This window comes from Haemorhous mexicanus, chromosome Z (genome assembly GCF_027477595.1).
Source record: "Haemorhous mexicanus isolate bHaeMex1 chromosome Z, bHaeMex1.pri, whole genome shotgun sequence".
Classification (NCBI taxonomy): Eukaryota; Metazoa; Chordata; class Aves; order Passeriformes; family Fringillidae; genus Haemorhous; species Haemorhous mexicanus.
Window position 1 is genome coordinate 44,746,810 of NC_082381.1, and position 13,485 is coordinate 44,760,294.

Below are 13,485 nucleotides of genomic sequence, written 5' to 3' on the forward strand. Positions count from 1 at the left end.
CATGGGGAGGAAGGGGAGAAAAAGCAGCAGTCTTACTAAGCTTTAACTTTATCAAGTAAACAACAAAAAAAAGTTAGTTGATTCAGGGAAGACAACTCTTTGATAGAGATGCACATCTACTTGCACAAACAAGAAGTCTGCAAAATACTGCAACACACACCAAAACCCTGCCTAAAATCAAGCTACTAACTAGAAGCCAGCAGTATGTGCCACAAATATCAAATTCTCCTATAATGCTTCTGTCAAAATGTTTTAAGATTAGATGAAATGGAGAAATGATAAATGAGGTAAGAGAAAATGCAGACAATACTATATCATGTTCTTAACATGGCAGAAAGTTATCTTTTCAGACGACAGAGCCTGGTTTTATAAAATACTAGTTCAAACACTTTACCCACTGGTAAACAAGCGCGGAAAAACCGAGCAACTTTCTCTCCTGGCTTCATACTCCCATCTTCTTCCTGAAAAAATTCCTTTCTTAGCTTCCATCTCTTCCTCCACCCTGCTCCTTCTGACTAACTACCCACTGAACTCCTGCACAGCGGTAAACACAACGGGACCAGAGGCAAGCAGTACACAGAGAACACGTTTCTCCGGCGGCCTCAAAACATGCCACTACTACACCAGCACTGGCCTCCTCGGCCGCAAGGAAAAACCGAGGGCAAACGGGCAGATCCCGGGGCCGCCAGAACACAAGACACCACCCGGCAGGGCCAGGCAAGCTGTGCGCACACTACTGCCCCGGGCCCCGCTTCCCCGGCACCCAGGGGGGCCCTGGAGCGCGGAGCCCGGCGGGACCGGCCGCGGCCGACACGTCGGCAGGGCCGCCCCGCGCCACCGCCCACCCACGGCGGCCGGGCCCGCCGGGGACGCCGCACCTCGCTCCGCCCGTCCTTCGGGCGGAGGAGCAGGGCGGCTCGGCCCCCCCGCCGCCCGTACCTGCGGCCCCGGCCCCGCCCGGCGGAGGCCGCGCGGCGAACGGGCCGTACCGGCCTCCCCCGCTATGACACTGCAGAGCGCGGCCCGCCCGCCCGGGCCTCTCCTTCCTTCCGCCGCCGGGCCCCGGGCCCCACTCCCGGCGGCGCCATGATGATGATCGGCCCCCAAGGCCGCCGGGCCGGGCCCCACCGCCGCCGCCGGGAGCGGCCTGGGCGCCCCGCGCCGCTCACCTTCATGTCGGGACATCCTAGTCCAGAGACGGCGGCCCAGGCCCGTCTCGGGGCTCCCGCGGGCAGCTCGGGCGCCGCTGCGGCCTCGCCCCCCGCCGCCGCCCCGGTGCGAGAGAAGAGGGGCCGGGGCTGGGCCGGGAAGGGGGCGAAAACACAAGAGGCGGCGAGGAGCCGGCCTCCCTCCTCCTCCTTCTCCTCCTCCTCCTGCCTCCTCGCTTGCCCTCCGGGGGGCGGATCCGGCGGCAACGGCTTCCCGGGCGCCGTGACACGGTGACTCCGGGCCCCGCCGGCCGCTGGCGCCGCCTCCCGCGCCGCTCCGCCCCTGCCGCACCAGCGACGGCGGCGGCCGCGCTGGAGCCTTCCCGGCCCCGGCCCCTGCCCCTTCCCCTTCCTCCTCCCGCCCCGGCCGCGCTACTGGAGGAAGAGGAAACTCCTCGGCAGGGCGGCGGCCCTCCCGCGCGGGCTGCCGGGCCAGGGCGGGCTCCGCCCGGGGCAAGGAAGCGGTCGAGGTAACGGATCCCAGCACCGGCCTGACCCGAAGGACACGCATTAATCAGCTTTTTTTTAATGTAAAAGGAGCGGAGAGAGCGGCAGAGAACAGCATGCCCTGAGCCGGCGTTCCGTCACTGACCGCGTTACTCATTCTGCCAGATTTGGGGAGCTGCGACTCCAGGCTAAGGGCTGGAGTCTTTCCTTCGTGGGTTTTTTTGTTTGTTTGTTTGTTTGTTTTTGGTTTTGGTTTTGTTTTTTTTTTTTGTGGTTTTTTGGTTTTTTTTCCCCGGGTTCCGCCTTTGTCAGGCCTGCAGAAGACTGCCAGAAGTGTCCTTCAGTTAAACTCCATCTCTGTAAAGAGGATGCCCACGGTGTGCCGTGTGTTGCTCCACTCACAGAATCACAGAATAGCTTGACTTGGAAGGGACTCAAAAGGATCGTGAAGTCAAACTCCTGGCCCTGCATAGGACCAGCCCCGTGAATGACACCATGTGCCAGAGAGCGTTTTCCAATGCTGCTTGAACTCTTTCGGGCTTGGTGTTGTGATCACTTCCCTGGAGAGCCCGTTCCAGTACCCAACCGCCCTCTTGGTTAAGAACCTCTTTTTAATGTCCAGCCTAAACCTCCCCTGACACTTCATGATGTGCCTTCAGCTCTTGTCACTGTTCATCATAGATAAAGAGATCAGTGTCTGCCCCTCCTCTTCCTCTCATGGGGAAGTTGTAGACTGCAGTGAGGTCTCCCCTCAGTGGGAGATGTTCAGCTCCAGGCTGAACAGATCAAGGGACCTCATCCACTTCTCATATGGCTTCCCCTCAAGGCCCTGTACTCCAGACAAGTGTCTTAGTCTGTCCACACCACGAGGACTTTCCCTTGTCGGCTTCCTGCCACTTCATGGAAGCAGGCCCTGTTGCAAGTGAAAGACCTACAACAGGGTTGTGTTCCTTCCCTGGATCAGATGCACAGGGCACATATTTTATGCATTTTGGTTTTGCCTTTCTTACTGTAACTTCCTGGCCTTTCCCTAGATTCTATCCATGATAATAGCACCATCTTTTTTACCTTCTCCTACCTGCTTTCGTTTTCTTGAAGTTTTCCATCTACTGTGCTCATGGCATTCCTTCATATTTTCCTTTTGCGAATCCAACACCTCTATCTTCTCCACTGTCTTACACCACAGCTCCCATATGTCTGCCTCAGCCCCACAATTCTTAAGCATTTATGTTGGTGAAATATCTTCTCTGTTTCAAAGACCATGAAGGCGCAGCTTAAGTATCAAGGTGCTTGGAAAGGCAGGAGTGAACCAGAAGGTGTTGAAAGGAGGAAGTGCCAACCACATTCCTGGCACCACCTCACTCCCAAGCCAGTTGCATTATACATGCTCTGCTTGACACCTTACATGCATGTACACTCTTTGTTCCTGGTACAAAGGTGTTCCTGGTTTCTGAGCACCTGGTTCACTTCCAGCTTTCCTTTATCTACATGCAGTTTCATAAACAGTGCCTACTGAGAAGCTAGCTTGGATCTAAAAATCTAAAATTCCAGTGGGTTGTGGGCATTTTCAGTGGCAGCAAGCAATACCTGTGAATTTGAAAAGCTGTAGGGGAAAATGGAGATAATTTTGAGGACCATTTTGGTGGGAGCCAATGACTTCACTGCTTATGAAAACAGATGGACAGTCAATGACCATGCAAAAAGGTTCCAAGAAGTACACCACACATGACAAGAACCTGAAGAGCACCTTGCAGCTGCCATAATACTCACTACCAAATTATGAAAGCATGTCTTGGGAGTGTTTGTCACCAGTCTAGTTCTGGTGACAAAACTGTACCTGTCCTGCCAGCATTTCAGAGCAACGGTGCACAGACTGGAGCAGTGAGTAAGATGTGTTTTTCTACTTTATTTTGTCACCAACAATTTTAAATGCAAATGGAAATTGTTACACCCAGATGCAAATTACTGACCACCAGTTGCTCCCTTTCAATCACTAGAAGAGCAAGCTAGTTTGCAAGCTAGTAACTCAGCTGGCTACAGATATATCATTTCTGTGAGACTGTGGCTCCTCCTGAAGATAACTTTCCTCTCTCTGAGCTCTACAATGCTGCATTGGCTGTGCTAGCTTTATCCTGTTACATAAGAGTGATCTCCCACAGAAGCTTCTCCCCATGCATCTCATAAAAGACAGACTGCATGCCAGGTATTTCAGTGGGACCTAAAAGATTCTGTGCTTAATCTTGGAAGTCCTTGATCTAATCATCTTGTTTCTCCACACTTCAGTTAAAAATCAGTTCAATAAACTTTCCTCTATTAAGTGTTCCTCAGATGGATATCCCTTGAGAGTATATGGTGCCTCTTCTGTGGTATATTCTCCATCTTTGTAGACTTGAAATCCAAAATTAAAACTGTAATCCTGTCATTATTTCCTGTTTTCTTGCCTTAAGGCCTGTATCTATACCCAAAGAAACTATATAGATAAAAGCCTTGGTGCTTTTGGAATTATGTTAGAATATGCCTGCATGTGCAGCATTATATGCAGCACTTGCATTATATCCTTCAGTGGGAAATTCGCTGATTGTCTCTTCTGCAAATATAGCAAATACTGCAAATGTAAGATGACCAGGCTCTCAGTGATGAGGATGTGGCAACTCTGTCTGTATGTGCAAAGAGGTACATAACAGAATTTGAATGTCCTTTACAAGGTCACGGCCACCAGTAAAAAATATTATTTTCTTAGCATTATCATAATAAAAAAATAATAACCTATACTGTCCTGGTTTTGAACAATACTGTTTCTCAAACTCACATGCTGTTATTCTGCAAGCAGAAAGAGAAAGAAAGGATTTAGTTAGGTTTATAAAGTTTTGGTGTGGATGAATCTCTCTGCCTCTAAGGAAGGAGCCTGCTATAATTGGATTTCTTGCTCTTTCTCTCCCATACACCAGAAGAATTCATAGGTGATAGTTCCTTTAAAGCCACGAGGAAAAAAATTCAACATTAGTATCTTCCCAATGGATAAAAGCAAGCTGAGAAATAAAAATTTTCTTACCCAAAGTCATTCAAGGTCAGAGCCTGATAAGGGACTAGAGACCCAGTTCTCATAGCTAATTAGGCCATTGGCTAAGCCACAGTGATAAACAGAAAAATTGATGAATTCTCCCAACATATCATAATACTATGATAAAATTTGTGTCTGAAAGTCATAAACACTTCTGAAATAGGGGAAGAAATGGTTGTGTGGCCTCATGCAGTTCCTTTCTCTGTCATTGTAAAAAGGGTGTCTGGAACACACCAGGAGGAGTTTGACCACTGAACAGTGGTCACTGAACTTTGAACAGTTACATTGCTGTTAATTGCCATCAGTGTGCTCAGAATTATTCACTCTTTTGTAAACTACTGAAAGCCTGCTGAGACTGTGTTTTTAACTTGTTTCAGTGCTATATATTCAGTGTCTGCTATGCTAACAGACTTCATCCATTTGAGGAGTGCTTTACTTTGCTTGGACGTGTCATTACCAAGGCTGGGCAACCCACTGCATGCCACAGGAGCTCCTTGCAGATTTGGTGGTTCAGGCTCACACTTGGAACTAAAACACTAGAATGGTACAAAACTCACATATATTGGTTGCTTGCTCATCAGTAGACGCATATGGAACTGTGATGCATACATACTCAAATATCAAATTTGTACACTGGTACATGTCAGGGCCTTCCACTGCACTTTCTTTTCTCCTGTTTTTCTGCCTCCTTTTTCTCAGTAGTAGTTCAACATGACACAGAGTTGCTTACTGGCTGTGTTCAGCATATGCAAGTAAAGATTTTAAGAGAAATACAGTCTTGCTGCTTTCTAATTTATAAGGAAAGCCTCAAATTACTTAGCTTATTCTTACTTTCTGTTTTACTTTCTGTGCCAAGGATGCCTGGTTTGCCATGATAATGGTCCAGAAAACATAAAGACCTTGGGATTCCTATGGCTGGATTCTAGGATTCTAGGTAGGAAATGGTATTTCTACATAAATAGTTCTTATGAACTGAATTTTTTCATGTTCCCAGGCCTGCTTATGCTGTCTCACGATCCACCTTGAAGTGTCCAAAGCACTGGAACTGCACAAGTGAAATGGTAGGAATCAGGAACATCACATGCTTTGCTTAGTGAGTCCCATTTGGAGATTTTGCAATGGAATACAAGCATCTCACTGGACAAGAGTGGACTTGAATTTTCAGCAGATTTTTTTCCCTCACATAGAAACTCTACTGTGCTAAGCACAACTAAATATACTATAAAATGCTCATTATCAGTTTAAATTTTTATTAGAAGTACTTATTTTGAATGCTAGACACCTCTAGGACGTGCAATGGAAATGCTATGCTGCTATGTCCATAATTTACTAACAACCAGCAGCTGCAAAAAAAGGTTTCATTTTTTCAGTCCAGGAGTAAATGTCACATCTGTCTTCTTTCCTGAGCTGTGGTTTTTTTTATCTTAAAATTGAGAGCCAGATGCAGTTAAGGGATAAAGGGTTTTTATCTTGTTATTTAATAAGGATTTTTATGGTGCAACACTTCACCAAGATGGAGCATGACGAAATGTACACTCCCAGTAGATTGTGTATACAATTTTATAGACTTCACAAATTAGCCTTTCCAGTCAAATTAGCCTTTCCTTTGAATGAATAGCATGATATCATCCCTTCCTGAAGAAATTCTTCCTGGATGGGCTTAAATACATCCTAGTTTACAGGATGTATTTTAGAGAGGACCTTGGTTCCTCAAGATAGTGTAGGGCTTTCTGGACTCCAATTGCAAGGCCTCTAGGATGTTCTGGCCTAACAATACCAGGACTATGTTAAGTTATCAGATTTAAGGAATTACCAGTATGCATGTTAAGAGCACTGAGGATGCATGAAAAGTATATAAAAGAAAAGGCAAAAAATCATCATGGCATGAGTGGTATCCCCATATTCACCAGCACATACCCTGAAATCACTGCCACTCCCAAGCCCTCCGTAACAAATTTTGCATGATCCCAGAATCCTTTTGCGAGTCAGACAGGTGGTATTAAGAGGTTAAGCTGATGGATTCTTGTACATAGCCAGACATGTGTGCAGGCACTGCACAGAATTCTAATATACTGCTGCTCTTCACCTTCTATCAGCAAATGTGTCTGGACTTCAGCAAAATGAGGAATTGCCTTGTTTATCTCCTCCATTTTGGAGTCTGCATCCAGAGGTTACCCCAGACTGGTCCTTCACTACTGTGAGCTTTCATCTTCTCCACAGTCAGTTTTTGATGCTGGTTAAGATACCAGATGTTGATATAAAGTTTAAAGTGCCCCAGCTAACTCCTTCTCTTCAACTTTTCTGACCAAACCTTTATGAACAATTTGAGCCAAAACAAACACTGAAAATTCATCAAATCATTCTGTCCTCTTACAAAAATACTCCAAACTGACTACATACCCTTGTAATGGCATGGCTCCAGTAAGGCACAGTGTTCTTACAGGAACAAAAGTCACAGCACACTAGGAAGTAGAAATGGCTTTTAAAAATTCTCCGGATTCCAGCTCTAGAAGAGGACAAAGAAAAAATAATTTATCCTTTCTCGAAATTACTTTTGCTGTTTCTTTGGAGGTTAGCACTGAACAAAACAATAATCCTCTACTTGATAACCACAAATGTTGCCATTTTGACTCCATTCATGTGAATGAATGAGAAACACAGCGTCCCAAACACTGTTTCTACAAGGAGGAGATATCAGGGATGTATCCTGTGTACATACAAAGCCTTTTTTCTGTGAACAGGAGGAAGCAATTAAAAAATTATCTGCTCATCACCATGAAAACTCCTCTGCTGCCCAGATGTGTTTTTTGCACGTATTTCTCAGAGGCATGCTGCAATACTGGTTCAGGCTATGATCTTAAGTTTTTATTACCCTCTGGTTTTTTCGGCCCTTTTCTTCCTATCCCTCTCTCTTTCTAATCAACACCTCCACTTATTCATAAGGAATTTCTTTATTCAAAGGGAATTCAAATTATTGAGTGATTCTCTTTGACCTTTTTGAGTGCAGGTCTGTGCCTATTTTTATAAGCACTGGGTACTGACATACAGGAGACAAGCTACTCTTTGCAAAACTTGGTTAATCTTTGGATCTGTATGCCTCTGTTTCAGTACAATTCAAGATTGGTATCTTTTGCCTAGACTTTGCAACTCACTTGCTGGAATCATATGATGTGTGAGATGCTATGATGAGGTGATACAATGCCAGTCTCCAAAACTGGCCTCAGACTTAAGGAGGCCTTCATGGCTGGCTCCTTTTCCATGAGGACCCTTGTGAGCAAGGGGTGCTCTAGAACTCACTGCAAAATCTCATCAGTTCCAGGACTATCCAGGTTAAGTCAGCATGGCAATGCCTGGGGAGGTGTTTGTCTGCACTGCTTGTGTCTGCTTTGCAGGCACAGTGCCAAGGAACAGAAAGCAGGTTGAAACTCCCACAGTGTCAAAGACTACTAGCACTTGTTGGAATAAGGGGCACCTCTGAGTACAGCAGAAGTCTTCAAACATATGAGGACATGTAATTTCTGCTGGAAAAAGCCTGTACTATAAAATGACAGCTGAAAGCTGGCATTGTGGGATACAAAAACCAGGTTTATGTGAGTTTTGTCTTGGCCATAGCTGCTAAGTAGCAATGCTGCAGTAAAACACATTATATCTCATCATTCTCTTCTTCTTCTTCTCTCCCTAGAAATTTCAGCCTGCATGGCTCAGACAAGCATGTATCTCACAGTGTATTAGCACTTAAAAAAAGAAATGAGAAACTCAATACAGTTAATCTGGAGGGAAAAGACTGCTTTTACTTGAAATACACAAGATTGCTGTGTGTGCCAGGTGGCTCTCTCTGGTTCTGCAGTGGGCACCTGTACTGAAATAATTTCCTGTAATATTCTTAACTGTTAGAAATGCATGACTAGTGATTTTGGCTTGCTTTTTTCCAGTCATCCCTCATTTTCCCCTTCTTCCTGCAATGAAACTGGAGAAAATTTGAGTTCCAAATGCAACTTAGCTATGTCTGGGGCACCACTAAATGACAAACAGGTCTCATTCAGCTTTTGGGGTTTTATCCAGACATGCCTTCTAGCAGTAAACAAAGTCTTGTCTAAGTCTTGCCTATCTCCTCACATATTTTCCTCTGAATGTCAGAAGCCAAGCAGTTTCCTATTCTCACTTTACAAGTTTTAGATTATTCAGTTAAGGAATAATTTGAAAATGTGTTTCTAAAACCAGGTGTTTCTAGTTTTCAGTTGCCCATGTAAATACTCAAACTCTCTCCCTTTTATTGTAGCCTTCTACTAAATGCAGGATCTTTGCAGGTTAGACCTGAAACAAATTAGCAAGATGATTGGCAGTACCACTAAACTGGTATCAGAAGCTGGAACAGTGCTCAGGAACCCTCCACACCTGCTCTGTAGGTACCTGCAAATAGGCATTTGGACTCATTTTGCAGCAGAGTAACTGTTAGTGCAAGAGGCAGCCAGCAAAGCCAGTGAGCACCATCTGTTATTGTATACAGAGATAGTGTGCTCTCACCATCCTTTAGTAAAACTGGGAATATAACTCATATTCATTGTGTGTCTGGAAGCTAGAACCAGGGCAGATGTGTGCAAGCACCTGGAAAGAAAAGAAGGTTATCTACCTGCCACCTTCTTATCCTGGTAAGCAGGCTTTGGCAGAAGAGGGAGCACAGCAGTGCTTTTTTTTCCTTTTCCTTCTTCTGAAGCTTCTTTGCAGTAGCAGAGGCACTTACTCAGCTGGTTTTGGATCTGTTGGAGAGATGGCTTGGACAGCAGTCAGGGCACATAAAAACACCAAAGAAGCAAATAACAAAATAGACCTACCCAAAGCAACCCAAACCCAAAAGAATGAGAAGCCCAAACACAACAAGACATATTCTGCAGTCGTAAGATCACTGCCAGTGAGCAGTACTGCAATGGCAGCATTACACCTGTCACCCAACTGTTTCAGGTGCAGACAGAAATACCAGAGCTAGTATAATGCTCTGGGAGGGTGTAATGGTAGCATGTCCTGGGAGCTCAGTGCATACACACAGAACAAGCAGCTGCACGTGAGACGCTCTGAGTGCACAAGGTGGCTTGCCTGAAGTGACACAGGGCATCTCTTCATTCACTTAAATCCCTGCACTGTGGTGACAACCCCTATGACTCAGCTTTGACAAACCAGTGCATGAGAAAGAGAAGTCTGTCTTTGACCTTCTTTAGCAAAGTTTTCAGTCCTGCTTACCAGAAAGCAAGGAAACCGTTGCAAGATCTGCAACAGCATGCTTGGCTTCCTCAGCTTGGCCCAAGTCCCCCCATGAGTTCCAAGAAGCAGGAGTAGGTCATCTCGTCCTTCAATCTATATTCCCAGAAACAACCAGCAATGGCCAGCACTTCATTACAGAGGGACAAGAGAAATTTATCATAACAAGGCTAGCCCTAGGGGACCAAAACTTTCCAGCTTGTGAAGCTGAATGAGTGAAGCGCTCTGATTGGAAGCACATCTCCAAAAGATGTAAACAGGCCACAAACCCCAAGTTCTGAGCAGAGGGGTTTAGTCACGGCATTATTTTTAGAACACCAGGACTAAACAGAGTCCAAATCTGTACAAGGTGTCCAGTGTCAGAGGAAACACCATTTCTGTTAACGAGACATTCCTCTCCAATTAACACCAACATGAAGATGACCATTTAGCCCCTCCCAGAATACTTGTGCTTGATGCTTACGTGGCGCTATGTATTGAATTACCAAGCAGCTGCTCTTCCGTGTTTAATTAGCAGGTGTAAAAGTAGTGATGTTGCACGGTGGAGGTGGTGAAGCCGCTGCTTTTCCTGCACATCACATCCTGCGCATCTATGTGCTTGGGGGTGCGTGTCACAGTGTCATCTAGTGGCCGGTGTCCACCTACTCGGCGGGGCGACAGGATACAGCAACGATTCTAATCCCCCAAGGCTGAAATCCTCTGCAGGTTTTCAGTGCTTCTTCTGAGACAGTGAAGGTGATACATCTCGTGGAGCACAGGCCTATCCTCAAGCAGTTTCATTAGACATATGATGTAGGCATCAAGGCATCCTGAGGTGGGGTTTTTAGCTAAATTTGGTGAAGCTTCTGGTAGCTCATCATGGTACATACTTAAAAAAACCTAAATAAGTGTGTGCACCCTCAGTTTTGTGTGTCCCATCTCTCTGTAAGTCCCTCATGACCATGGCACTGCATGAATAGGCAGCTAGCACTTTGATGGAAGTGCTTCATGTAGAGGGAGTGATTAGAAACCTCCCTACTTCCTTATTGGAGAATATTGCCACTACCAAAGGCACACTCCTAGTCTGCCTCAGCACAACCAGACAGCATCTGAAAGAAGCACATTATGCTAGCAGTGGTTTTGTACTGAATACATTAGGAAGGACTCACACACTGTTTTGTCACCTAAGTTGCAAAGACAAAAAGGTGGAAGTCAATAATGGCTTATTAAGACAGGGCTACACCAAGGCAAGAATATCAGCTTCTGATGAAAGCTAGTATAAGATATGTCTTCACACTTCACTAATGCTCCATACTCCACTAAATGTTCCGGTTACACTGATTTACAAGGGAGAGTTGTATCAGTAGTTTTCCATTTAGACACAGCTCTTCAATAATAAAATTGTACACGAGTCACATCATTACACACAATAACAACATTAAATTTTCTTGTACAGATGAACCTACTGGGACTGATAACTGTGATGTTTGCCCTGATCAAAGGTAGTCAGTACCAATGCCTACAGGTTAAAGTCATCTCTAACTTCCTACTCTTAAGACCGTTTTCTCTACATTTTGTCAAGCTCCTTCTTCCACCAGAAACATTTTGTCTTGGATGCATTAAAATTCAAGGTTTGGTGGCTTCACTTGCAACCTGGCTGGGCAGCCATCATTTTTCCAGCTCTGACAGCTCAGTATTTTTGTTTATGGTTGACCGGCAAAAACTGAGGTGCCTTTGCAAGAGAATTTGAAAGCCTCCTTGCAATCCAAGTGACAGTAAATATAAACATTTGAAAAAAGTAACACTTCTGTTTCAACAGTGACTTTTTTGATTCCTGTTGTTTAAGCAGAACTCCAGGGTCCAGCACATTTTTTCTCTAGGAATCACGTTTTGTTCGGTTACATGGTTGTTCTATATGACACAAGGTATTTTTTCCATTAAAAATATGTATTTGATTATTTATTGGTAAATGAAGCTCAGAGTGTTATTATGTTTCCATGTACCACTACGCTTGCATAACCAGTTGTCCTGGTTCAGGGCAAATCTGGGAGAGAACCCCCAAAGGGCTCCTCTAGGAAAGCAGATTCAATTGGCCCCTCTTCCCAACTGGTTCAGGAGAAAATACCTCCTTGGAGAAAAGTGGAAAAAACTGCTTATTAAGCAATAAAACCTAAACAATATTAAACAATAAACCCCTTGCTACTCCAGAAGAGATGACAAACTCAGAATGTCCTCTCTCCAGGTTGCAGTTCAGCTCACTCAGTCCCTTATTAGTCCCTCTGGCACTGGAAATGCTGCGGCCCAGGCCTGGCCTGGCGGGCTACAGATGCAAGCTGCCAGTGCTCTGCTGGGTGTTCATTCTAGAGCAGGTTTAAACAGGTCCAAAGAAAAGGAAAAAAAACCACACAGTCTAGGGAACTTATTTGCCTCAGCTAGCTAAACTAACTCAAACAAAGGAGAGATCTGTCCCGCTGTCTGTCCATCCGCAGAAAACACAGTGCAGGAACAGGAACGCGGAGGAGTGAGTGCAGTGTCTGAAAACAAACTGCGCACTCCTCCTCTCCCCCCTTCACTCTCAGAACAAGTCTTAAAGGTGCAAAACTTATTACGCAGCATAAACAGAACAGACAATTGGGGATAAAAGCATCATACAGTCAACCCAGGACACCAGTATGAAACCTTACCAACTCTCTTAGAATCTTATTCATTACTTATAAACATCATTTTCAAGAATGAGAAGGCCATAGGTTGACCATATCCCCAAAAAGGTTTTGTCAGAGGAATCCTACCTATTCTTGCCACTCGGAAGTCTATATGGCTAAATCCAAGCTCATGCCTCAGCCCACAAGTGACTGAGATCACATCCCAAAATACACTGTCCCTGTGGACACTCTTCAATCTTACCTTGTGATGACTTATTGCTGAAATTTATGCTAGTGTCTATAAAGAATACTCTGCTTTATTCCAAGGGTCCTCTGAATTTTGTGAAAGATACAGGAAGGTGTTAACACCATATGCAGAGGAAAAATTCTGTTCCCTCCTCATTGATGATGTTTATGTAAGGGATTGTATTTGACTGCTTTATCTTTCTGAGCTTTCTTGACTCATAGTGGCAAATACATTACTTTGTCCTGAAGACCTTGAGCGCCCTGGCTGTTCAGTACTCCATATTTAGTACAGTTTCAATTAGGAACAACTCACAGAAGTAGAAACAAACTTTTTGCTTTGTACTGGAGTTTCAAGTATAGTAAAAAAACCCCCAAACATGAAAAAAAAAAAAAAAAAAAAAAGGAAAAAAAAGAACCCCTCCCCAGATTAACCAGTCACCAAAAGTTTGAAGTCTATGTCTGTTTTGAATGCTCATTTGAGAAAACAGAAAAATGTTTTCTCTACTACTGAGAAAGCAGCAAAACCACTACAAAATTACATACCTTTTGTATATCAATTCCACTCTCTGTGAGTTGTTTTGAATTTCAAGAGTGCATTGAATTAAGGAATTTCAAGTGTTAAAAAATAATCTCCACTATTGTTTAATCA

The 13,485-nt window shown here is 44.7% G+C and overlaps 1 protein-coding gene across 3 annotated transcripts in view; it reads right to left on the reverse strand.

Annotated features, from left to right (window-relative positions):
- KCMF1 (potassium channel modulatory factor 1) overlaps nt 1-1,734 on the reverse strand; it is a 50,362-nt gene extending 48,628 nt beyond the window's left edge. The window contains exon 1 of one of the 3 annotated variants that reach the window (XM_059837112.1): nt 1,170-1,734. In XM_059837112.1, coding sequence (XP_059693095.1) covers nt 1,170-1,719 — 550 coding nt within the window. In that variant the 5' untranslated portion in view covers nt 1,720-1,734. Of the gene's footprint in view, nt 1-394; nt 685-1,169 lie in introns of those variants that run through there. The other 2 variants (XM_059837113.1, XM_059837114.1) reach the window with 2 other exon arrangements.
- Nucleotides 1,735-13,485: the final 11,751 nt, after the last annotated feature.